Here is a 20,455-nt window from a genome sequence, read left to right as displayed (position 1 = left end):
CAGGTTCAAAGTTTATTCATCGTACAGAGTAAAAATGCAAAATTAGACGTATTGAAGTAACCGACAGACCTCTGAAATTAAAGAATACATGACAAATTAAAGCCACTGCACCCATCCAAGCACCATTATTTCAAAAAGAACCGAGCCAGTGCTGCGGTTTACAGTATAGCTTAAGACGGGTCTGCAAATCCATCCTAAAAAAGAATCAGACAAGAACCTGAAAAAAGAAGAAAGAGTGAGTATCAACACAGCCGAAGACAGGAAAGATGTATTCGGGCCTCTTTTTTACCTTTTCTACCGAATCTAAGCGACACCTCATTGACAGCATATAGCATAGCAATGAGAGCTCACGTTTCGTGTCATCGCGCCTTCAATTTATCGGATGCAGCACCGACGTCCATCAAGTACGAATAGTGGTATCTCTGCGCCGTCGTAAACGCGCGGCCTTTCCCTCCCTCTTTTTCCAAATTGTGTTTGTTTCCGTTTGTCTTGTTCGTAATGGTGCTTCAAACTAGTAGCATAGTGCGGAGCATTGCGAGTTTACGACTCACGCCATCGTGTCTTACATTTTTCTTATGCAATGTGGACATCTATATTGCGCGAATAGTTGTATCGCGTTTACACATTAGATGCCTCTTATTTTTGAATTTCGGGATAAATGAAGGTTAAGTTTGCCCGAGATATGCTGGTGTGTCCAAATCAACAGTCTTTTGAAAAGGAAGAAATATTTAAAGGTATCTCAAGAGGTCTATAAAAGGTGCGTATGTCTATAAAAATCGAACCGACCATCGCCTCTAAGGTAGTTACACATAGTGAATGAAGGAGGGGTATGATAAAGCGCCTGTACGTCAACTAAAAGGTGAAAATTTCACAGGAAAGTGTTTACGCTTCAGAAGGTAGCTCTTGAACCTGTGTTCGCCACTAGCATGCGTAAAAGCACCTCTCTTTACTCCTAACGCTCTCTTCTTCCGTTCATTTAAGAAATTTTCCGCATATATTCTCGGTCGTAATTTTTTTCTCTTCTTATTTTGCTATCTGTCGGGGGGGGGGGGGGTTTCGGCGCGCCAAGGGGGCGTATCTGCCAATAGCAGATTGGCCTTATGGCCAGTGCGAGCCTGCTCTCAAGTAGAGAGCCGCCCGCCCTCTTCTGCAAATTTCTAACCTGAAAATGTGTTTGTTGTAAGTCCAAAACGCAACTACGAAAGGATGCAGAAGATAGCTACGGCTGTCTCGCCTGACAATAACCTGGCATGAAAATAAGAAATACACTTTTTATATGATGGAAATACAATCAGTAGATTTTAATCATCCGAACCATTTCTATGAGTCTTTCGGATGATTATTGGCAATTTGACAAAGAACGGAGGCTTCTTAGAATAAAATTTTCCGGTCAGAAGCTTCTGAGCCCGTTTTCTCGAAACTTCATCTTTGCACTTACTGCTCTCTTCGCTATCACGTCAGTAAAGTTTTGGATGTATACAACAACTGGTGGGAGTCATTGATTTATTCGTGGTAATCGTGATGTAATGTGTATGTCAAGGGCGCTTCTCCTACCGCGGAGATCTTAAAAATAGTCCTGCTTCGCGCCCGACCGAAGAAGTTCCGCCAACCGGTTATTTCAAAACACGGACTTCTTCGCAGGCTTCGATTTACAATTATCAACAATAAGTGAAGAAGATTATCTGACCGCCGAGCCGACAAAATAAAAACGGAAATATTTGTGTCTCTTAAATTTACAATAACATAACCGGGTAGGAGTTTTTGTGATTTTAAACGACAATACACAATTTTTGTGCTGATTGTTTATGAAGTTTTTCGTGCTCTAAACCTGTGGGCTTGAAGGTAGCGGAAGTTCACTCGGCAGGTTAGTAGGTTTTTCATTTACAATTGAGTTTCGTTGGTTTCAGAGAAAACAGGTGTACATGGCGTGTAATGCTACTTCAGACTGAAATAGTGTTCGTGGAAGCAAAGGCCGATCCCCAAGTGACAATGATCGCGAAAAGTTGCAATTTGACGGGGGAATGTTTCACGATTTTTTCGACGTCGATTTATCGCAATATTATCGAACAAAACATCGTGATGGGTTGAGATAAAATTTCGATTTTATCGAGCGCGATTGTAGAGAGATAAATTTGCGAGAGGATTGAGGATAATCGCTCAATTGATGATGATTCTGGCGATTGTATCGCGAAAAAATCGTAAAAAAAATCGCGACTTAATTTCAAAATATCGAGATTTCTTCGTTGAAAAATACAACATAGGGTATGTCCCAAAACAACTGAGACCAAGTCTATAATTCGGAAAGTATGATAGGTATCGAAATGCGGTTTATAAGAGGTTGTAGTCCATACTATTAGCTATTAAACCTCAAAATTTGAGCTTCTTCGGTTGAAAACTCATCGAGTTATAACATCTTTTCGGGGACGAGTTGAACAGAACCCTCCACTATTTTCGAGTAATATTTTTTTATTTTTAATTTATCTATTTATTCATTTTTGACGAGTGAGAAGTTGAAGTTCAATGATATGAATACAGACAATAGAGCTTAATCTCGTATGTACGAGTTAATTTTGGAATTCCTTTGATTCGTATGAACTTTGATGAGAAAACTTAATTTGATGTGTTTAATTTTTCTCTGGTGTTAGAAAATGAAGTAAATTTGCGGATTCTCTGTTTAAAATTCCCGTTTTTCCTCCTTGCGTTGTAACCTCGTGCTATTTTCTATATACATCTTAATTTTAGATCAAAAGAAGATACTCGCAATCATAATGGAGATGATCCAATCCGTCTTGGTTACTGGGGCCAGTCGAGGCATTGGTCTGGAATTCGTAGAACAGTTCCTGACGAGTGATTCGTTGCAAGCCAATATTATCATTGCAACATGCCGGTCACCAGAGACAGCCACGGTGAGTTAAATCTGCAAGCGATTATTTTTAAAAGAAATATCGCATAAATTTGAGGCTGACAATGAGCTCTTTTAGAAAATGTATTTCTTTCACTAATCCTGTTCATAACGTCTTATACACACCTTTATTTATGATTAAAAACGTGACGGAAAATACCATCTTGCAGTAAGATTTGGAACATAGGTATTTAGAAACTTTATAATCATGGGCAGTGGAGTGGCGTGCTTAGCGATACATTGATTGATCTGCCATTTGAACGCATGGAAAAGAATCGATAAACACGGTGTTCGCATCAAACACCTTAATAATCGATTCTTTACCACAGCTTCAAATAGGGAAATATCGATAATCGATCATTATCGCCTCGCCACTGATCACAGGGTCAAGGAAAGCCCATAACTTACAACAGAATGGTTTATACAAAAATAATATACTGTATACTAATGGGTTCTAAGGTGTTACTTCCATAACTGATAATAAAGACCGTGGTTAGAAGGTGTGGGTGTGCTGTTGTATTCACGTCGCAGGCAATTAACAATCGCCGAGAATTTGCAAGCCACAAGTGAAAATGAAAAATCATAAAACTCAGAAATAAGGGAACAAGTGCAGAGGACAACGGATTATTATGCCGTTATTGTGAGTGCACAATTTCCCTCTCTCCGTTGAGGTCCAGTTACACGATCAAATTGAGCCATCAAATTGGGCCTCTCATTGGTCGCATCCTCACGTCAGGTATTTTTCCACCAATCAGAGCTTCAGTTTGATGGCTCAATTTGATCGTGTAACTGAACCACTAAAGACGGTCGAACTAACAAGCCTACTCTGAAGAACAAGTAATGAAATTCGAGACCTTGGTAGGGTTTGGATCGGATAGGCAACTAAGCTAACTCTGTAACAATGCGTAGAGTATCATACAGAAATGAAGGGGCTCCAACCCGTGATAATTTCTTTGAAGCCTGTCAGTGCTATCACCCATCAAACCTTCATTATGCCAATGCGCATTGCTGCGATTTCTCGAACATCATGTAAGCCGCTTGCAAATAACCGGCGATTGCCCATTGCTTGGACCTTCTTGCCAAAGTATCTCAAGCTCCATGCAACGTTTAAAAAATGCTTGACAGATCTAGAAAATAGTTTCATGTGAAAAAACTTGATTAACCGAGTTCACATTGTTTTTTATTTTTTATTTTCTTTTGTTTTTATGTATAAACAGCAGGAAAGATTAGAGGAAAATAGATTTGAAAGTGAGAGAATTCACCGCCCTGGGAGTCCTGGGGGACACCATTTTTCATTTTAACAGATATATCGTAGCAGATTACATTATTCTATTCCTTAGGAACCAATGATATTTTGGTGTTCAGTCCGGTGGGAAGTTTCCATTAATAAAGGATATCCATCAAGCTTCAGACAAGGCCAAATTCGCGAAATAAGTCATTAGCATAATGAATAATTATCTGCAGCTCTGAAACATGGTTTTGAGCATTTCATTTTTACCGTTAGCAAAAAACTAACCTCGCAAAAATTGTAATCCTTACCAAACGCATTGATGCTCTTTCCGTGTTCCTTTTTTTAGGCTTTGCAGGAGCTGAGCAAATCCAGTGAGAGAGTTCACATTTTAAAATTAGGTGAGAATATTCTAGATAATATTTAATGGGGAGAAGTCATTGATACATTTATATAAAATCTATTTTAGGACACGTTAAATATCGAAGGTTGAGGGAAGCTCCGTGGGTGGAACTCCGAGGGGGGGGGGCATAAAGGGCGTACAGCGTACGCCCCTCCCTTCCGCCCGAAAAAAGGAGGAAGAAAAATGGAAGAAAGAAGGAAGGAATGGAGGAAAGAAGGAAGGAATGGAGGAAAGAAGACGTAAGGACGTTCGCATAATTTTTCATGACGAAATTGACTGAAACTGCATAATAGATGCTTAAAAACTTCGAAAATTTTCTGAGAGAGCCCCCGGACCCCCCTCCCCTTTCCCAGTCGGAAAATTCTGGATCCGCCTATGAGGAGCTCGGAACCCTGAAGTAATAATGATCGGCCCAAATCAGTCAAAGACTTTTTTTGCTAAACCGCTGAAAAAAGTGAAATAAGTAGTGTTGTTTCCACTATGGAAAAAGTTCACTCATAAAAGCATCGTCTCACACAGATTCTTCCTTCTTACTTGAATTAAAAAATCTAGCTTAGCTGGTACTTTTACACAAATGCACAATGCATGTAACACTTCAACTTGCGTTGAATATCTGATAATTTTTCAGACGTTACTCAGTTCGACACATACAAGGAATTCGCGCTTCAAGTCGGGAGTATCGTTGGCGACAAAGGATTGACATTACTCATAAATAGTGCTGGTATCGCAGAAGGAAGCTTGGAAGATACTTTACTGGATATCACTCCGCAAAGATTCATTTCGCATTTCACGACTAATAGTATTGCTCCTGTTATATTGACACAGGTCAGAATTTTATTTTTTTCAACTGGGATACGTTCGACAATGAGAAACTGCTATTTCTGTCTCAGATCACGACAGCATAACACTCGTATATGCCGTTGGTTTTTCTATGATGATAAGTCATTTTATTGATGAGTAAAAACAGTAAATCCTTACTAATGCAAAATGTAGTTTTATTTGCATACTTGCATAAGATTTACCTAAAAAAATAATAAGTTGCATCACTAGAAATTTTAGACCGTAAAATGGGATATCGGTACAGGGAAAAAATGTCCTGTCGGTTACGTAACCGACAGAAGATTTTACGGACTAAAAAGCTTTAGAAAGACAATTCCTCATGTTTTTTTGCATGAATCAATGCACCGTCACAACTTCCAAGGATTTTCAAAAACAGTTGTATTCCTCTTCAATTAAATTGTCGTACGTCTTTAAAAGCTGTAAACTGAACTGGCGATACTAATATTCCCGTTATCGTGAAATCACTCATGAGGTATTAAAAACTTAATGCTGAAATTAAGACGCCGCTGAAATTGTACACCTTCAATACGGCTCTTCATAAATTAGAAGCTTTCATTTTCATATGTGTGCCTCATAAAATATTCAAATTTTATGAGGTAATTTTCCTAAATATTTTGTGTAAAGTTCAGTGAATTTTTATTTGAGTGGAAGCACAGGGAAATTGCACAATCTCAGCAACAGATGATGGGCATACCTCGGTTTTCTAAATGATCCTTTACGAAAGGAATATTCCTCAAATATTTATTGCATATTTTATCTTACATGCCCTCTATCCGCTATTAAAGCAGTCTGCACAAGTGAATTCATCTGAGACCAACAACGGTTAGTACTATCTTATCATATTTTCGGTAAAAATTGAGGCTTTTGATTGATTTGGAATTAATTTGTTGAGTTTTTTCCCTGGATTTTTAAAAGCATGGAGATGAGAATGAAGACGATTTAATTATATCCTATTTCTTCTAGGCAACTCACTTGACAGCCCTATAGTGGCGACTGGCGAAGCGTGAATGATCGATTATCGATATTTCTGTCCCCATTTGAGGCTATGGTAAAGAATCGATAATGGATATGTTGCATGTGTGAGGAATTTGCGATTTGACTGTTGATTCTTGTGTGTTGAGAAACACGATGGTGCCACCGGTTTCCTCTGAAATCAACTCCCAAGCTCAAAAAAAGCTCTCAAGTTGATGTCAAAATGGAGGGGATATCCCACGCTCTCCTGAGAGTCCACCGACCAAAATGGATATTTTCTGAGAGGAAATTTGGCAACATCTGAATGCTCATACGGCGTTTTCCCTTAGTACAGCAGAATTTACCTACCCGTTTTGCGTCTCCAAAGCAAACAACCCCCTTTTTTCCGTGTTTGCGAAAAATCCGAGTTTGAGGAAAAACCCCTGAAATGATAATTTTCGTAGCTTATAAACGGTTTGCTATGAAACTGGACCTTCATACCCCAGAAATCATGTTGCTTGGGTGAAAGTTGAAAAATGAAATATTATTTGCAATTATTTGCAGGCCTAGGTATCAAACGGGCGGCAGTAATAAACAATACCTCCATTCTAGGATCCATCAAAAAGTGCGGCAGTCATATTCCCAGAAATTGGAGTTATAATGAGAGCAAGGTAAGATAGTATGACACCTTGTATCGACTTTCGTTCTTGTAGAAATAGACAGGGAGGTACCTAATCTGCGCTTTTTTTCTCATTTTTCATTGATTAGGTTATTCACTTTGGTCGAGGTTGAATCGCAAATAGATCGACCGTCGGTGTGAATCCCTAAAATAATCCCTAGATTATTATCAGTTGCTTTTAGACAGAAATAATACTCTTGATAGTTGCATCGGTTTTGACACATAGGCAGTGGGCGTTTTCTGAACTTTGATCAGTTATAGGAAGCTCTTACAAAGTTTAAGGGGACATTCCGATGGTAAGAGTACCAAATCACGTGCCATGATTTACAACGTTGACGAGTTTTTTTTTCGTTTTTAACAGGAATATTTTCGGAGAATTTTGCGCAAAAATGCATTAAGTATTCTGGTTAAAAAGTAAATTAAGAGTAGAAATGCGCAAACACAGCAAAAAAGCTTCATGAATCGGTCGTTCCATCATCGAATTACTATTTCGACTTTTGAATACTTGGAATTGTTCCTGGAAATAACGAAAAAGTATGAAGCGCAAAACAACTGTTCAATCATAAATGTCAGAATTGAGAACACGCAGGGTTAAAATGCGAGGATATTAGTGATTCATGATAGGATTTTTTTTCCAGATTTTCCGCGAATTTCCTTGGTATTCGATGGGTACAAAATTTAAAAAAATTTCAAAATTCTGTCATTTGACAAGCCAGATTCATTACAACTCCAGAAACATTATTTCCATTGAAAATTATGACGAGCACGGCTGGTTCTACATTCTCTACACCAAAACAAAATAAAAAGCGTGATATGGTAAAGTATGTAAAACACGCTAAAATCCTTACTGAATCCGCTATAGTCGGGAGTTAAAACACTGAAAAAAAATCCGGCCGTGGAATCCGTACTTACGGGCTATATAGACACACCGTTCGCGTTCCGGGCTCAGAGGCCGAAAGTTCTGGGTGTAGCGCCCGGAGCAATCGAAGCTACGGCTCCAGCACCCGGAACTTTCGGCCTTTGAGCCCGTAACGGACGGTACGTCGGTATATAGCCCGCAGGGTGGCATGAAACGTAAGAAAGAAATGAAAGATTGGACATTTCAGTGGAATATTTCATGAAATTTCACGAGGCTGTGAAATATTTCATATTTTTCAGGGGCCAGAGTATGCAACCCGCACTCAAACTCCCAAAAATAGAAGAGAATCGCGATTTTTACATCTTGCGAAACATAAAGAGGAACTTGTAATTTTTCAATATCTTTCAGAAATTTCTGAAATTTCATGAAATATTTCACGAGTTTCAGGATTTTATTTTTCATGAAATCTTGCCACCCTGATAGCCCGTAACTTTTTTCAGTGCATGAACATTTTTCCTGCCGGTTTTTTCTTCATACGTTCGATGTTTCTTTTCTCCTTTTCTAGGCTGCATTGAACATGAGCACTCAAGCACTTGCCGCTGAGCTGGAAAAAGATGGCATTTTGGTCGAAAGTATCCACCCCGGAGTAGTTCGAACGGACATGACCAAAGGCGTCGAAGATACTTTTCCAATGATTGACAAAATTACAAGTGTGGAAGGGATAATTGCGGCTATGGTGCACCTTAAAGGAAAGAACAAAGACGGGTTTTTGGATTACAAAGGCAATGTTTTGCCATTTTAATTGCAACTTTCGGTCTGGACGAACGCTAGCTGCATCTTAACTCTTCTCCACATCCTTTGACGCACAATGGGGCGAGTCAATAAGAGAGGTCGGACAAAGTTTGGAGACTTAAGACGCTTAAAACTCCGTTTATACAAAACTTTGAGGTTCTAAAAGTTGTTCCAATGGTTTTCTCGTGAAATTTTGTTCTAGAGGCACCCCTCGAAATTTGAATTGTGACGAAATAAACATCAAAATTTGCAGATTTAGTCAAACATTTGGACGTAGTTCTGCCAAACGGAACTAAGCGCCAATTTGAGTTCCTTTTGAGGAATTTAGAATCCCGAATAGCGCGTTCTGTCAAACGGAACTAAGCGCCATGGAAAAGCATTGCGAGTATAGGAACGAATGAGCCCGACGCCCGGTTCCGCCGCCAACCCTAACCCCCCTCTACTTTCCTCCCCCGATGGCGCTTAGTTCCATTTGACAGAAATATACGTCCATTTTATGGCCGACCTTTCTGTTGACTCGATCAATTCGTCGTCTCCCGTACGAAGGAACGTAACTCCATTTCAAGGTTGCCAAATTGGGTCAAACAATTAATTTGTTTCACAAAAATGTACCAGTGCAATTTCATCCAAAATTTCCCTGATTTTTGCATCAAATATGAGGAAAAATCAGCGCAATTTTCAGTTAGAAATGCTCAAGATTCTCTTGGTTAATTTGCAATTTGCGAGGGGAAATTTGGCAGCAATGAAATGGAGTTACGTTCTTTCGTGAAGAAAACGACGAATTGTATGACGCTCCGCCAACTGCACGCAAAATGATTTTTTTCAGCAAATCAAATGGATTTACTGACAAAAAGTAATCAATCGATATTGCGTGATACTTTAATCGTGCAATATTGCGTCCAAGATGTTCCGCGTAAATATTCCTTGAGGAAACATGTCTTGCGGTAATTTAATTTTCACCCTGTCTAGTAGTCGATAAGAGAGGAGGGTAAAATATTAATATTACGTTCATTTAATCACGGGGCTGCCACAGAATTTAGAAAATGAAATTCCCCGACATTTCCCTGATTTTCCTGACTGATTTCGGCGAAATTCTCTGACGACTAAAGATATGCCATGTGATTAATAAGACATTATTAGGAATAGTCTTCAGACAAAACGTGTCGTTCGAAACGCCAAACCCATTCTAGACAGCAAATAAAGGTGACCCAACAATTTTTCATGACATTTTAGTCATTTTCCCTGACATTTTCCGGTTTTCCCTGACTGTGGCAACCCTGTTCTAAGAAAATTCTTGAGCTCCGACCCTTAGCTTTGGCGTATTTTCAGCATAAAATTTCTAATGTTGTGTGATTCAGGTGTACGTAACCGAAGATGGAAGTATAATTTTATATGTTTATGCGTTGAGACATTAAAATATACATTTCCAAATAAAATTTCTAACGACTCTTCCATCCCTAACATGCCCCTCCTCCAGTAAGATTAACTAAGCAGTATGCAACGCACATTTTTTTAATCCATTCCCCTCGATGCGACCATATGCCAGTTGCGCTGGTAACAGAATCGTGTTTCGATGTTTGATTATTGTAGATTAGCTAAAAATAAGAAGATCTGCCTAAATAGCAACTTGGACTCATTGTCAGTCAGTATGCCATGAAACGCATCGAAACAGTAAACTCTTAGTTTTGAGATTTTGGAGAAAAAATCATGAATCTTTCTAAGTTATTTACTTTCTTTAGACAATGAAGAAGAATATGGACGGTCTTTTTCCCCCTACAAAATATCTTAATGTATTCCGAGAAAATCACTTTTTAGTTGTGTTGCATACGAATGCGTCTGTGCATGTGCATTGTGTTGCATGTCAATACCAACGCGTGGACGTGACTATTCGTGTCCTGTCCGTGTTGCATGCATAAAAGACTGAACGCGCTATAGATTTGTTAATGCCACCGCCCGCGCCCGGCCAGCGCGAAAAGCGCATTGGCGCCTACAAACCTAAGGGAATACTTCACGCATTGCGTAATGCGTGAAGTATCCCCTTAGGTTTGTAGGCGTCCGTCAGTGCGCGTTTCACGCACGCTGGCAGCACGCCGCGCCGCGCCCGCCCGATTCAATTACGTGTACTGCGTGTTGCGTGTACGAAATATTGAAAGCGTTACTTGACTCGAATCTCGATGCCACAGAGTCATCGGGTGAGTGTTTCGAGTTCAGTTTTCTTATTCAACCCAAGCGCAATAAGGTTATAAGGCGTGCACAATAACTCAAGTATGGGCGTTTAAGTGCATTCTGTTGGATTGACAGGGTGTCTACTAAAGCAGGCTGACCAAAAATCAGTACTTTTACAGTACTTTTTCAGAACATTCACTGAAAAAAAAACACACTGGATCTAGAGTCCAGACTCTTGAAAACATTGACAACAAAAAGGAATCTTGATTCAATCAGATTTAAGCTTAAATCAAAAGGAAATCCGCTCAAATTAAGAGGCTTGGTTCTTGATTTAAGCTTAAATCTGATTGAATCAAGAGTATTTTTTTGGTCGATATTTTAAAGAGTTTTTTCCCGATGTTCCCAAGAAATTCAGTACCTCCTCAACAGAGAAATTCGGTACTTTTTCAGTACCTCCAATTATTGACGAAATTAAAAAAAATTCAAAAATTTGAATTTCGCTCCGATTGAGACAAAAATGACAAAAAAATTTGAAGAATTTCGGACCTTCTTGCGGAATTTCCGCACTTTTTCAGTACCTTCGGACCGCCCTTAAAAAATCAGTACTGTAAAATTTCCAGACTTTCCGGAATCTCCCGACTTGCAGACACCCTGATTGACTTGAAGAAACTAGATTGTTCGATAGGAAGAAATAAATTGCCGATGCAAATGCGGCTGGATGTCAAATATTTACCAAGTAGGTATTTCAAGTATAGTTTATTATTTAACATAAAAACAAACCTGTCATGAGACATTTCCACTTTGAAGTGCTCATTCTGTTTGGTTGACCTGAATATTAAATGTTGTTGGAGACGGAAAATAGTAAAATATTATCGTGCGGATATTATTCGGGACAGTCGATTAGTTACACAGAAAATTGGTCGAAACGCACATCGTCTTTTCCTTTGTAGCCTCTATCTTTTAAGTTATGATTCTCTTTGGTATTTTATTAATTAGTCTGGGTAAAATGGCTCTGTCCTCCTCTACTGATAGTGAGGTCCATGTACTTCCATTTGCCGTGAAGGTTTGTACGCACACCGTTGGAATGTCTGGTCAGTCACTTTTTCATATAATGAATTTTAAATCGAACTTTTCCGTCTCCACGCTGATTAAAGGTCTGCAAGATTCATCAATTCAGACTATCCTAGGTAGTCGCATGAGTTTGCAAAGCTACCGCAAAAGTATCCAACCGAAAAATATAATTTTTTTCGTAGATGAAGTCACTGATGTTTTGAATTTAATCTTAGAGACCAGCAGCAAGCAAGGACTGGATAAGAGCAGTTGCGACCGATCATCTCAAACAGGTCGGAACTATTCCACTTTGCGGTGCGAAAACGGTTTTTCATCTGGCTTGGGCATTTCTCCCGTCAGAATTCTCCCCGGTGAAGGAATCTATGCAGTGGGAGCAGCACCAAATGGAAAAGGACTGATGATAAAAAATTCAGAATTAGACCACGGCTCGTATATATCCGACCACGCTTATGAGCTCACACACCCATTGTACTCCCACAACATTTGGAACTCCAAAAACTTTCTCGTATTTTTTATTTGTAAAGGGAAAGAAGAACACAGCCAAAATTAACTGTCGGTAAAAAACATCTCTCCTCGGGGGTAGGCAGATTTGATTCCCACCATCAAAGGGTGCTCGATGATTTGTACATCGTTTTCAGATTTTCCTGGCGATTTTTCAAGGGTTTAAAAACTGTGCTATGCGTCGAGCTCGTATGCTTCTATTACGATCCGTTCACGCAGAAAATCCTCCTATATGAAGGGACACAAAACGAGACTTATTTCGACTTTTCTTGGTCAAATTCCCACAAAACGGAACTCGCCATAACGACGACCGAAACGAAACATGCTATCGCGGACATAACGGGTTTCTGGAGTTGCTTATGGGATAATCTACTCTTCGTACTCGTGGAGTCGGTGTGTCAAGATAAAAACTGTACTGTTTCCATGAAAAATTACCTAACCTACGACAGTGAAGCATTCGAACTTAGCACAGGGCAAAAATTTGGTTTGGATGTGGTAATATTTTTGGACGACACGGTAAGCGAATCAGAGACAGATTTATTACTTTTCGAACAAACGACGAGCATTGAGTCTTACAAACTGTGTCTGGCGATCCCTCGAGCCGATTACGTACCTCAATCCCTCGTCATTTTTGAAAGTTTCTTGCCTATAATTTGGTTTCTGATACTGGTGACAATCGCGATGTTTGTTGCAGTGCAATATGTGTATTTTAAAATGCAATTGACTGCGTTCCGCCATTTTTACTCTGAGGCCTATTTAGAATCGATCGAATCAACATCCACACTCCTGACTGTCTACGCTTACTTTCTTTGTGGCTGTCCACCCCGCTTGCTTCTGGGCAAACTGTTCACAGGAAAATTAATTTTCCTCGTTTTCTCATTTGCTTCGATCATCCTCGTTACGGCCTTTCAGGATAGCATGTACACACTCCTAAGTCACTACAAGCGATATGCAGACATCAATACGCTCGGGGAGTTCGCCAGTTCGGATTTCTTTATCCAAGTGCCCGACATCGAGTTATTTTGGGCTTATTCGGGTACGAGCCTCAGTTCGCTATGCGTTGAAAAGCAAACTCGTAGATAACTTTTACTACATTACGGACTCGTTGCGGAAATTGGATTCGGTATCCTTCGGAAGGCTCCTCGACCTTGAAGCCAATTTCAGTGCAACCCGAGAGGAGTCGGAAACAAATGGTGGGCGTCCCACGCGGCAAGCACACGGTATCAAAAAGTACGTTGCAGCTGCGCTTGGAAATGACGCGTTTTTAGTAAACATACCTTACACGTTTCTCGGCGCAAAAAACATCCGCGTCAAAGGAATTTTGACTGATGAAATGTTTGAATTACATCGGGTCCAGGAATGTTTGAACTCGTACGCCTTTGCGTATCGGCTCCTGAGAAATAATTTCGTGTTTGAGACACTGAATGACAAAATCACTCAGTTTTTAGAGACGGGCCACATGCAGAAAGACCTGGAGGTAACCCGGTCTTACATTTCACATATCATGTCGGAGACGCAGCCGGATGCCTCCACAGAAGACTTTCCACGTCCTTTCGCCATGAATGATGTGTCATTTGCGTTCATTTCTCTAGTTGTTGGCCTTGTTTTGAGTTGTTTAGTTTTTATCGCTGAATTGATCGTTGGCTCTAATGAAAAGCACAAGAGCATCATTTTGAAGAGTGTAGAATTGATGAAGAATTTGAAGCGAAGGTTTTGTAGTCAATAACATGTTTTCGTAGAGCAGTTCTCTATAGCTCAGTTAGAGAATTTGGGGAGGTACCCACGGTTAGACAACAAAATTGCTGAGACAACGAAGAGGTATGAATGTCGTATTGAAAAACATGTCAATGAAGAGGCTGTAAACTTCTTAGATAGTACAATATTAGTGAGAAGATTAAAAAGGTCGGAGACCTCTGAACTCCCATCAAGATTTACCTTGTAAGTAGTCTGTAAGGTATGAATGAGAGTGTGAAAGGAAGGATGCGAAACCATTAAACTAAAAACATTTATGTTATAATATCTCTTAAAAAGAAGGCAGAGAATTTCACAATTCCTGTTCTTTTAGATAATCATCGTATTATCTAACGTTACCATGTAAAATTAATGCAATTTGTTTAGTTTTAGTTTTAAGCCACGTAGATAGATACAAGGAAATACTTGTAGTAGTTACATTATATTTAAATAAAATTCCTTCAAAAAAAAAAAAAAAAAAATTGGGGGCGAAGAGGGAAGTAACCAGGATGGCAAAATTTCATGAGAAATCAAATCGTGTAATTTTACCTAGAATATTTCATGAAATTTCAGAAATTTATGAAAGATATTGAAAAATACCGGTTCCTTTTTATGTTTCGGAAAATGTGAAAATTGTGACTTTCTTCTATTTTTGTGTGTTTGAGTGCGGGGGCATACTCTTGTCCCTGAAATATATGAAATATTTCACAGCCTCAAGAAATTTCATGAAACATTTCACTGAAATTTCCAATCATTGATTTCTTTCTTACGTTGCATGCCACCCTGGAAGCAACAGATGTGAAAATCGAGAGGAAACATCGTGGCGAGAGTGTAGAGATGCGATCTCAATGAATATTTGAAAAGAAGGATTTTTTTTTTCAAAGTTTTTGTAGAGAAGCTTCACATCGGCTGGTGGTCTGATCAACTGTAGGCCCAAGTCTAGCCTAAAATGTCAGGGAAATGGAAAATTCTCAAAACTGAAATCATCGTAAATATAATCTCGAACTTTGACAATTTTCTCATTGGCCGATGAAATAGGCATGCATTGATTCACAAAAAAATCAAAGACTTCATTAGGTGATCGGAAGGAAGACCGAAGGAAAGTTTTTAAAATTATTTTCTTCGCATTTTATCCCACGACAGTTTTAAACCACCTTGTACATTAGAGTGACCTGCGTTTGCGCTGTTTGGAAGAGTTCATTTTCTCAACCAAAACAGCACGTTCTTAATACGGACCTGATTGACCACCCTCCTAAGGGAGCTTGTGCGGGACCCAAATGACCACTTTTGGAGCCAATGGAACCCAACTGATCAAATGCGGACCAGTGGAAATGTGGACCAGCTTTATCTTAACCTTGCAGTTTATCGATCAAAGTCATTCGACAACGATTAAACGGTAAACCCGCTGTTAGCTATAGACAATGCGTCCCTTGTTGCATCAGCGCAGAATGAAGGCGCATTGACTTCCGCAAGTGTAACCGCGACGCGACGACGTCCTGTCCTGAGCCACGGTGTTAAATCCAACGCCAAAGAATAAAAGCCTTTTAATGTGAGCCAAAATACCTGCCATTGTGGTTCTTGCATTTCTTTCCATGCCTGAATGTAGACTCCGCTATCTTTTTCCACACTTCAAAATTCGGTCGGCACATTTGGCAAGAGCATAAAGAAGATAAGCCGCTCAAAAGAAGAGGCACTTCGACTTGAAACCAGTGGCGTGGCGTGCTTTTCGATATATCGATTGATTTGTCATTGAACCTATGGAAAAGGATCGATAAACAGGGTGTTCGCAACGGACACCTTAATAATCGATTCTTTACCACGGATTCAAATGGGGAAATATCGATAGTCGATCATTCACGCCACGCCACTACTTGAAAGTGAGGGGTCTCGAGAGGGCAACTCCTTCGATGCCAAAAAATTTGAAAAACTTTAATGGAGATCGGTGGATCTGCGGGGCATGTAATTGGAAAAATGTAGAGTATTCAAGTGACGGGATTGGAAAGAAGCAGACATTTTGAAACGCTAAAATATAGATACTGGATCACGGATAAAAATAAGCCGCTATATCGCGAGGAAAATGTTCGGTTCGTGCCCTAAGATAAAATGTAGTCGCCTCAACAATTAGATTTCGTGTATGATGATAATTGGACTGCATTTTGCAATTTGGACCTGTAAAGTCTGGTTCTTCTGGAAAAACACTTATGTGCATGGGGAAACTAATGGCACATACGTTGTTTTTAAACCGGGCCAGAATTTATAGTTCCAAATTGCAAAATGCAGTCCAATTTATTGTTGTGGCCAGGAAGAGACTTTTTGAAATATGATTTCCTCGTCACAATAAAAAATAATCATCCTGGACGGAAAAATATTTCTAAGGTCATTAAACATCACGATGGGTTCAAAATTTAATCTACTCTTTTGAGAAAAAAACAAATGTCCACGTGAAAGCGATTTTTCTCCGTGATTGCGCAAATGCTGATATTTATTGCACCGTGATTTCAGGGTATCTAAGGGCAGCCAACCCAAGAGTTCAAATTATCCAGCGTGATTTATATTTACTACATTATTACGACCCGGCGTTCTAAAGCACGTACTTAACTTGATTTTGCATGAATTTACTCATTTTTGCGAGAGAACGCTTGGTAATGAAAATTCTTGGCCATCTTGGTTTGACATTGGGATCTGAGGATTGGCAGTGACATTTTTCGTGTTGGGAGGTTGACTGCCCTTAAGGGCCTTAAGAGCTCCATATTTCGGCATGTCCGTACTCTCCCTACGTAGGTACTTGAGTTGAGAGTCCTCTGCTCTGCCGTGCTAAGGAAGAACGTCGTATGAACATTCGAGAGTTGCCAAATTTCCTTCGATAAAATGTTCATTTTTTAGGAGGTTATTAGTATTTTTCCTTGAAATTTTTCAGGAACTTCAGGTAAAATTGCGACCAAAATTATCTGAAAAATTGGAAGGAAAATATTCATAAGTTTACCAGGAAATTTGTGTTTCATCAAAAGAAATTTGGCGACGCCTGAAGGCTCATATGGCGTTTTTCCTTAGCACGGCAGTGCTGCACTGATCATCTATACTACACTTTCCACCATAGAGTACATAGAGTCGTCATGCGAGTGGGAGAGCTGGCGCAACTTTTACGCATTTTTTAGGTCCCGAATTCCGAGATTCCTGTGCGGTGCCGGGTCCCTTTTTCGAAACACAATCGATTGTTAGCGATACACGGGGACCCGGCCATACTCCACACCGCCATTTTGGATCGAATATGTATCGAAAAGGTGACCCGAACTCGGCGCACACCGGGCTCGGAACTCGTCGAGCAGAACATGGCGCCAGCTCTTCCATTTACATTACGACCAGAGACAAGAGATCCTCCACTAGTATCTTGGCCATGGTGGAAGCTTTTACTTTCGGGACTTCAGCATTCTACTGTTGACTTACCTACATGGTTGATGTTTAACAACGTGTTGGCAGTTTCGTTTCGCAAACAAGCCGAAAATGGCCGAAGTTTAGGAAACTTGTTTGGCTCATGACGTCACCCGAAGCTCATCATCGACCATGTAGGTAGGTCAACAGCCAAAATTAGGGTGATGACTGTTGCTCTCTTATAAATGTCCATAAGGAACTGTTGAATCCCCGAAAGTAAAAGCTTCCACCTGTCGCCAACATAGAGTACATAGAGTCGTAATGTAATTGGGAGAGCTGGCGCCACTTTTAAGCATTTTCCATGTCCCGAATTCCGAGACTCCTGTGTGACGCCGGGTCACTTTTTCGATACATAATCGATTGTTTGCGATACACAGGTACCCGGTCATCCGATGACAACAACAACAACAACAACGGAGATAGGAATTACCATGTATTCCACACCGCCATTTTGGATCGAAAATGTATCGAAAAAGCGACCCGAACTCGGCGCACACCGGGCTCGGAATTCGTCGAGCAGAACATGGCGCCAGCTCTCCCATTTACATTACGACTCTATGTACTCTATGGTCGCCAAGAGGCCAGTGGAGGGTCTCTTGTCTCTGATTACGACTCTATGTACTCAATGCTTTCCACTTGCATGGAATAAAACAAACGAATCATAAGCTCGCTCTGTCAACGAGGTTCGTCTGCTCGAAGACAATGACGTCACTCAGAGTGTCGGAGCCGAGACAGGGTCATCGCCGCATCGGGCTGTCCCCGTCGTCGCGGTCTGACTCATGCCCTGTTTTCTTAATCAAGTCGAGCGACTGTAGTTCCGTTCGCAATTAATAGGAAACTCCCGCAAGGCTCCCTCTGTCTGCAGCCAAGGCTCCGTGATGAGCCTGGCGCGCACTTTTGCTGGAACGAAAGGGAGAGTTGTTTTCAAAAGGAAAATTAGGTGAATTTCACAGGACATCGAAGGAGACTAAGGCCTTGTCTCCACGAGCCGTTTCAAGAGATTTGTCCCAGGGAAAAATCCCACTTACGAAGTTGGGAAAAATATTAAGGATTTAATTATATAATTAAATATATAATTAAAGGAAAAAAATTAAAGATGAGCCCCGAAGCCACAATGCCCCGGTCAGACATTATCTAATTGAAGAATGTCCCTATTCAATCAACGATTTTTTAAAGGGGACAGGTTGATATCATTGTCTTTTTTTTTTTTTTTTTTTTTTTTTTTATTTTTTTTTTTTTATATACATATATTTATTCTTGTTTCTTGTTTAGAAAATTCGACGCATTTGTAGAAGCCATGTGCAAGCCAAAAAACAAATAAAGATATATTATTATTATTTTATTATTATATTAAGTTAATCAATATTTTTCCCAGTACCAAGTATGGTACTTGTACCCCTAGGACCCACTGAGAGAAGAAGAAGAAGTGAAAACGAATTGAGCGATATTTTATTCATTACTACATTGTTCTTGTTTGTTTAGTTAAAATAATGTGTCTCATTGTCAATTGAGTGCAATTATTATTTTAACCCCGGTTAAATACTCGACTTTAACTAATTTATCTTCCCGCGCAAACTAGTCGCAGGACTGTATGAGCCCCGTCCCGTCCATCCCGTGGAGACGGTAACTGGGAAAAATCCCAGAAGTTTCATTCCTGCGATTCGAACTTGGGACAAACCCCATGAAAACGTCCCGTGGAGACAAGGCCTAAAATTCACTCATAATTGAATCAGTGAGAACGAAAGCACACCGACTCGAAAAAATGAAAATAATCAAGACGTACACAAAACTGCACAGTAGATGAAGAATTTCCACTGAAAAAATAATATTCTGTTTTATAGCAGCTAGGATGTCAAAAATGTGGCTAGTCATCCCAAGATGCTACCTTTACTGCCCCCGCAGTTGACTTAACATCCTGTGAATGCAAATTCAATTGGGTGCGGGCAATCAAAGAAGCATCTAAGAATCACCAGACACATTTTTGACATCCTAGGTGCTAAAACAGCATACCATTTTTTTTCAGTATAGGCCAAGAAAAATATTTTTTAAGCCGAGAGATAAGTACTACAGAGCATTTTAAAGGTCCAAGATGGAACAGATGCGCTGACTTCAGTGACCTTTATAAAAACTGACTGTCTTCAATAAAAATGTAACATTTTCGAGTTATCGAGTTGGTGTGTTTTCGTTCTCACTGATTCAATTTCACTATTCCAGAGTTGCCACAAAATTTAGAAAATGAAAATGTATAAATTAAATGTATTTTTTAAAGCGTATTAAATCTGTACTTAAAAAGAGGCTTACCTTCAAGGAGGGTGGAGAAAAACCAGCGACACGTTGCAACGGGCAGATTTTTGATTGATCGACATTGCCTAAACACACAAAAATGAATGAAAATTAGCGTTTTTGGATTTTAATTATTTGATCCATTTTGAGGAAGAGAGGCTGCCGAAGAGGATATTCGATTGGAATCCTCCTGGGAGGAGACGAAGGGGACGCCCAGTGAAAAGGTGGCGACAGGGGATTTTAGAGGAAATGGGGGAGTGCCAACTCCCTGAAGGGCTTTGGGAGGATAGAGTACTTTGACGGCAGGGTGTCGCAAAGCGCCAAAGCGCGCTATGAAAGCGGCATTTTATGAGAATAGGATCCATTTTGAACCAAAAGCCAGGTAACATTAAAGATTTAAAAGCTTCTCCAAAATTTAATCTCATCCCACTGATGGCATGGATCAATGGAACCAAGTTTCCATCGAGGTCAAATGCAACTCTACAGGTATGCAATCGTGTTTTAACGGTTGAACCCAGTAGACAGCAGACTAGGAAAAAAAATGATGCAAGTATCGTTGAAAATCCTTCACACATATACCCGCGCAGAAAATATGACAAAAATATCATTAGTGAGACGTT

General features: G+C 39.9%; 2 protein-coding genes and 1 long non-coding RNA gene across 3 annotated transcripts in view; 2 read left to right on the top strand and 1 right to left on the bottom strand.

Annotated features, from left to right (window-relative positions):
- LOC140225646 (uncharacterized) overlaps positions 1-19,929 on the bottom strand; it is a 68,276-nt gene extending 48,347 nt beyond the window's left edge. The window contains exon 1 of the long non-coding RNA XR_011900652.1: positions 19,854-19,929. This is a non-coding gene — a long non-coding RNA (uncharacterized lncRNA). The remainder of the gene's footprint in view (positions 1-19,853) is intronic.
- Positions 1,204-5,899, top strand: LOC109044197 (uncharacterized). Its single transcript, XM_019061774.2, has 4 exons — positions 1,204-1,864; positions 2,743-2,906; positions 4,480-4,531; positions 5,162-5,899. The coding sequence occupies exons 2-4, from the start codon at positions 2,769-2,771 to the stop codon at positions 5,485-5,487; spliced, it is 516 nt and encodes a 171-aa protein (XP_018917319.2). The 5' UTR covers positions 1,204-1,864; positions 2,743-2,768; the 3' UTR covers positions 5,488-5,899.
- Positions 6,846-10,135, top strand: LOC140225655 (C-signal-like). The gene is made up of 2 exons (XM_072305245.1): positions 6,846-6,995; positions 8,428-10,135. Exons 1-2 carry the CDS (start codon positions 6,861-6,863, stop codon positions 8,662-8,664), a joined length of 372 nt encoding a protein of 123 aa, XP_072161346.1. The 5' UTR covers positions 6,846-6,860; the 3' UTR covers positions 8,665-10,135.
- Positions 19,930-20,455: the final 526 nt, after the last annotated feature.

This window comes from Bemisia tabaci, chromosome 10 (assembly GCF_918797505.1).
Source record: "Bemisia tabaci chromosome 10, PGI_BMITA_v3".
In the NCBI taxonomy this organism is placed as follows: Eukaryota; Metazoa; Arthropoda; class Insecta; order Hemiptera; family Aleyrodidae; genus Bemisia; species Bemisia tabaci.
Note: the sequence above shows the minus strand (reverse complement) of the source record. Positions and strands in the feature narration are given on the sequence as shown.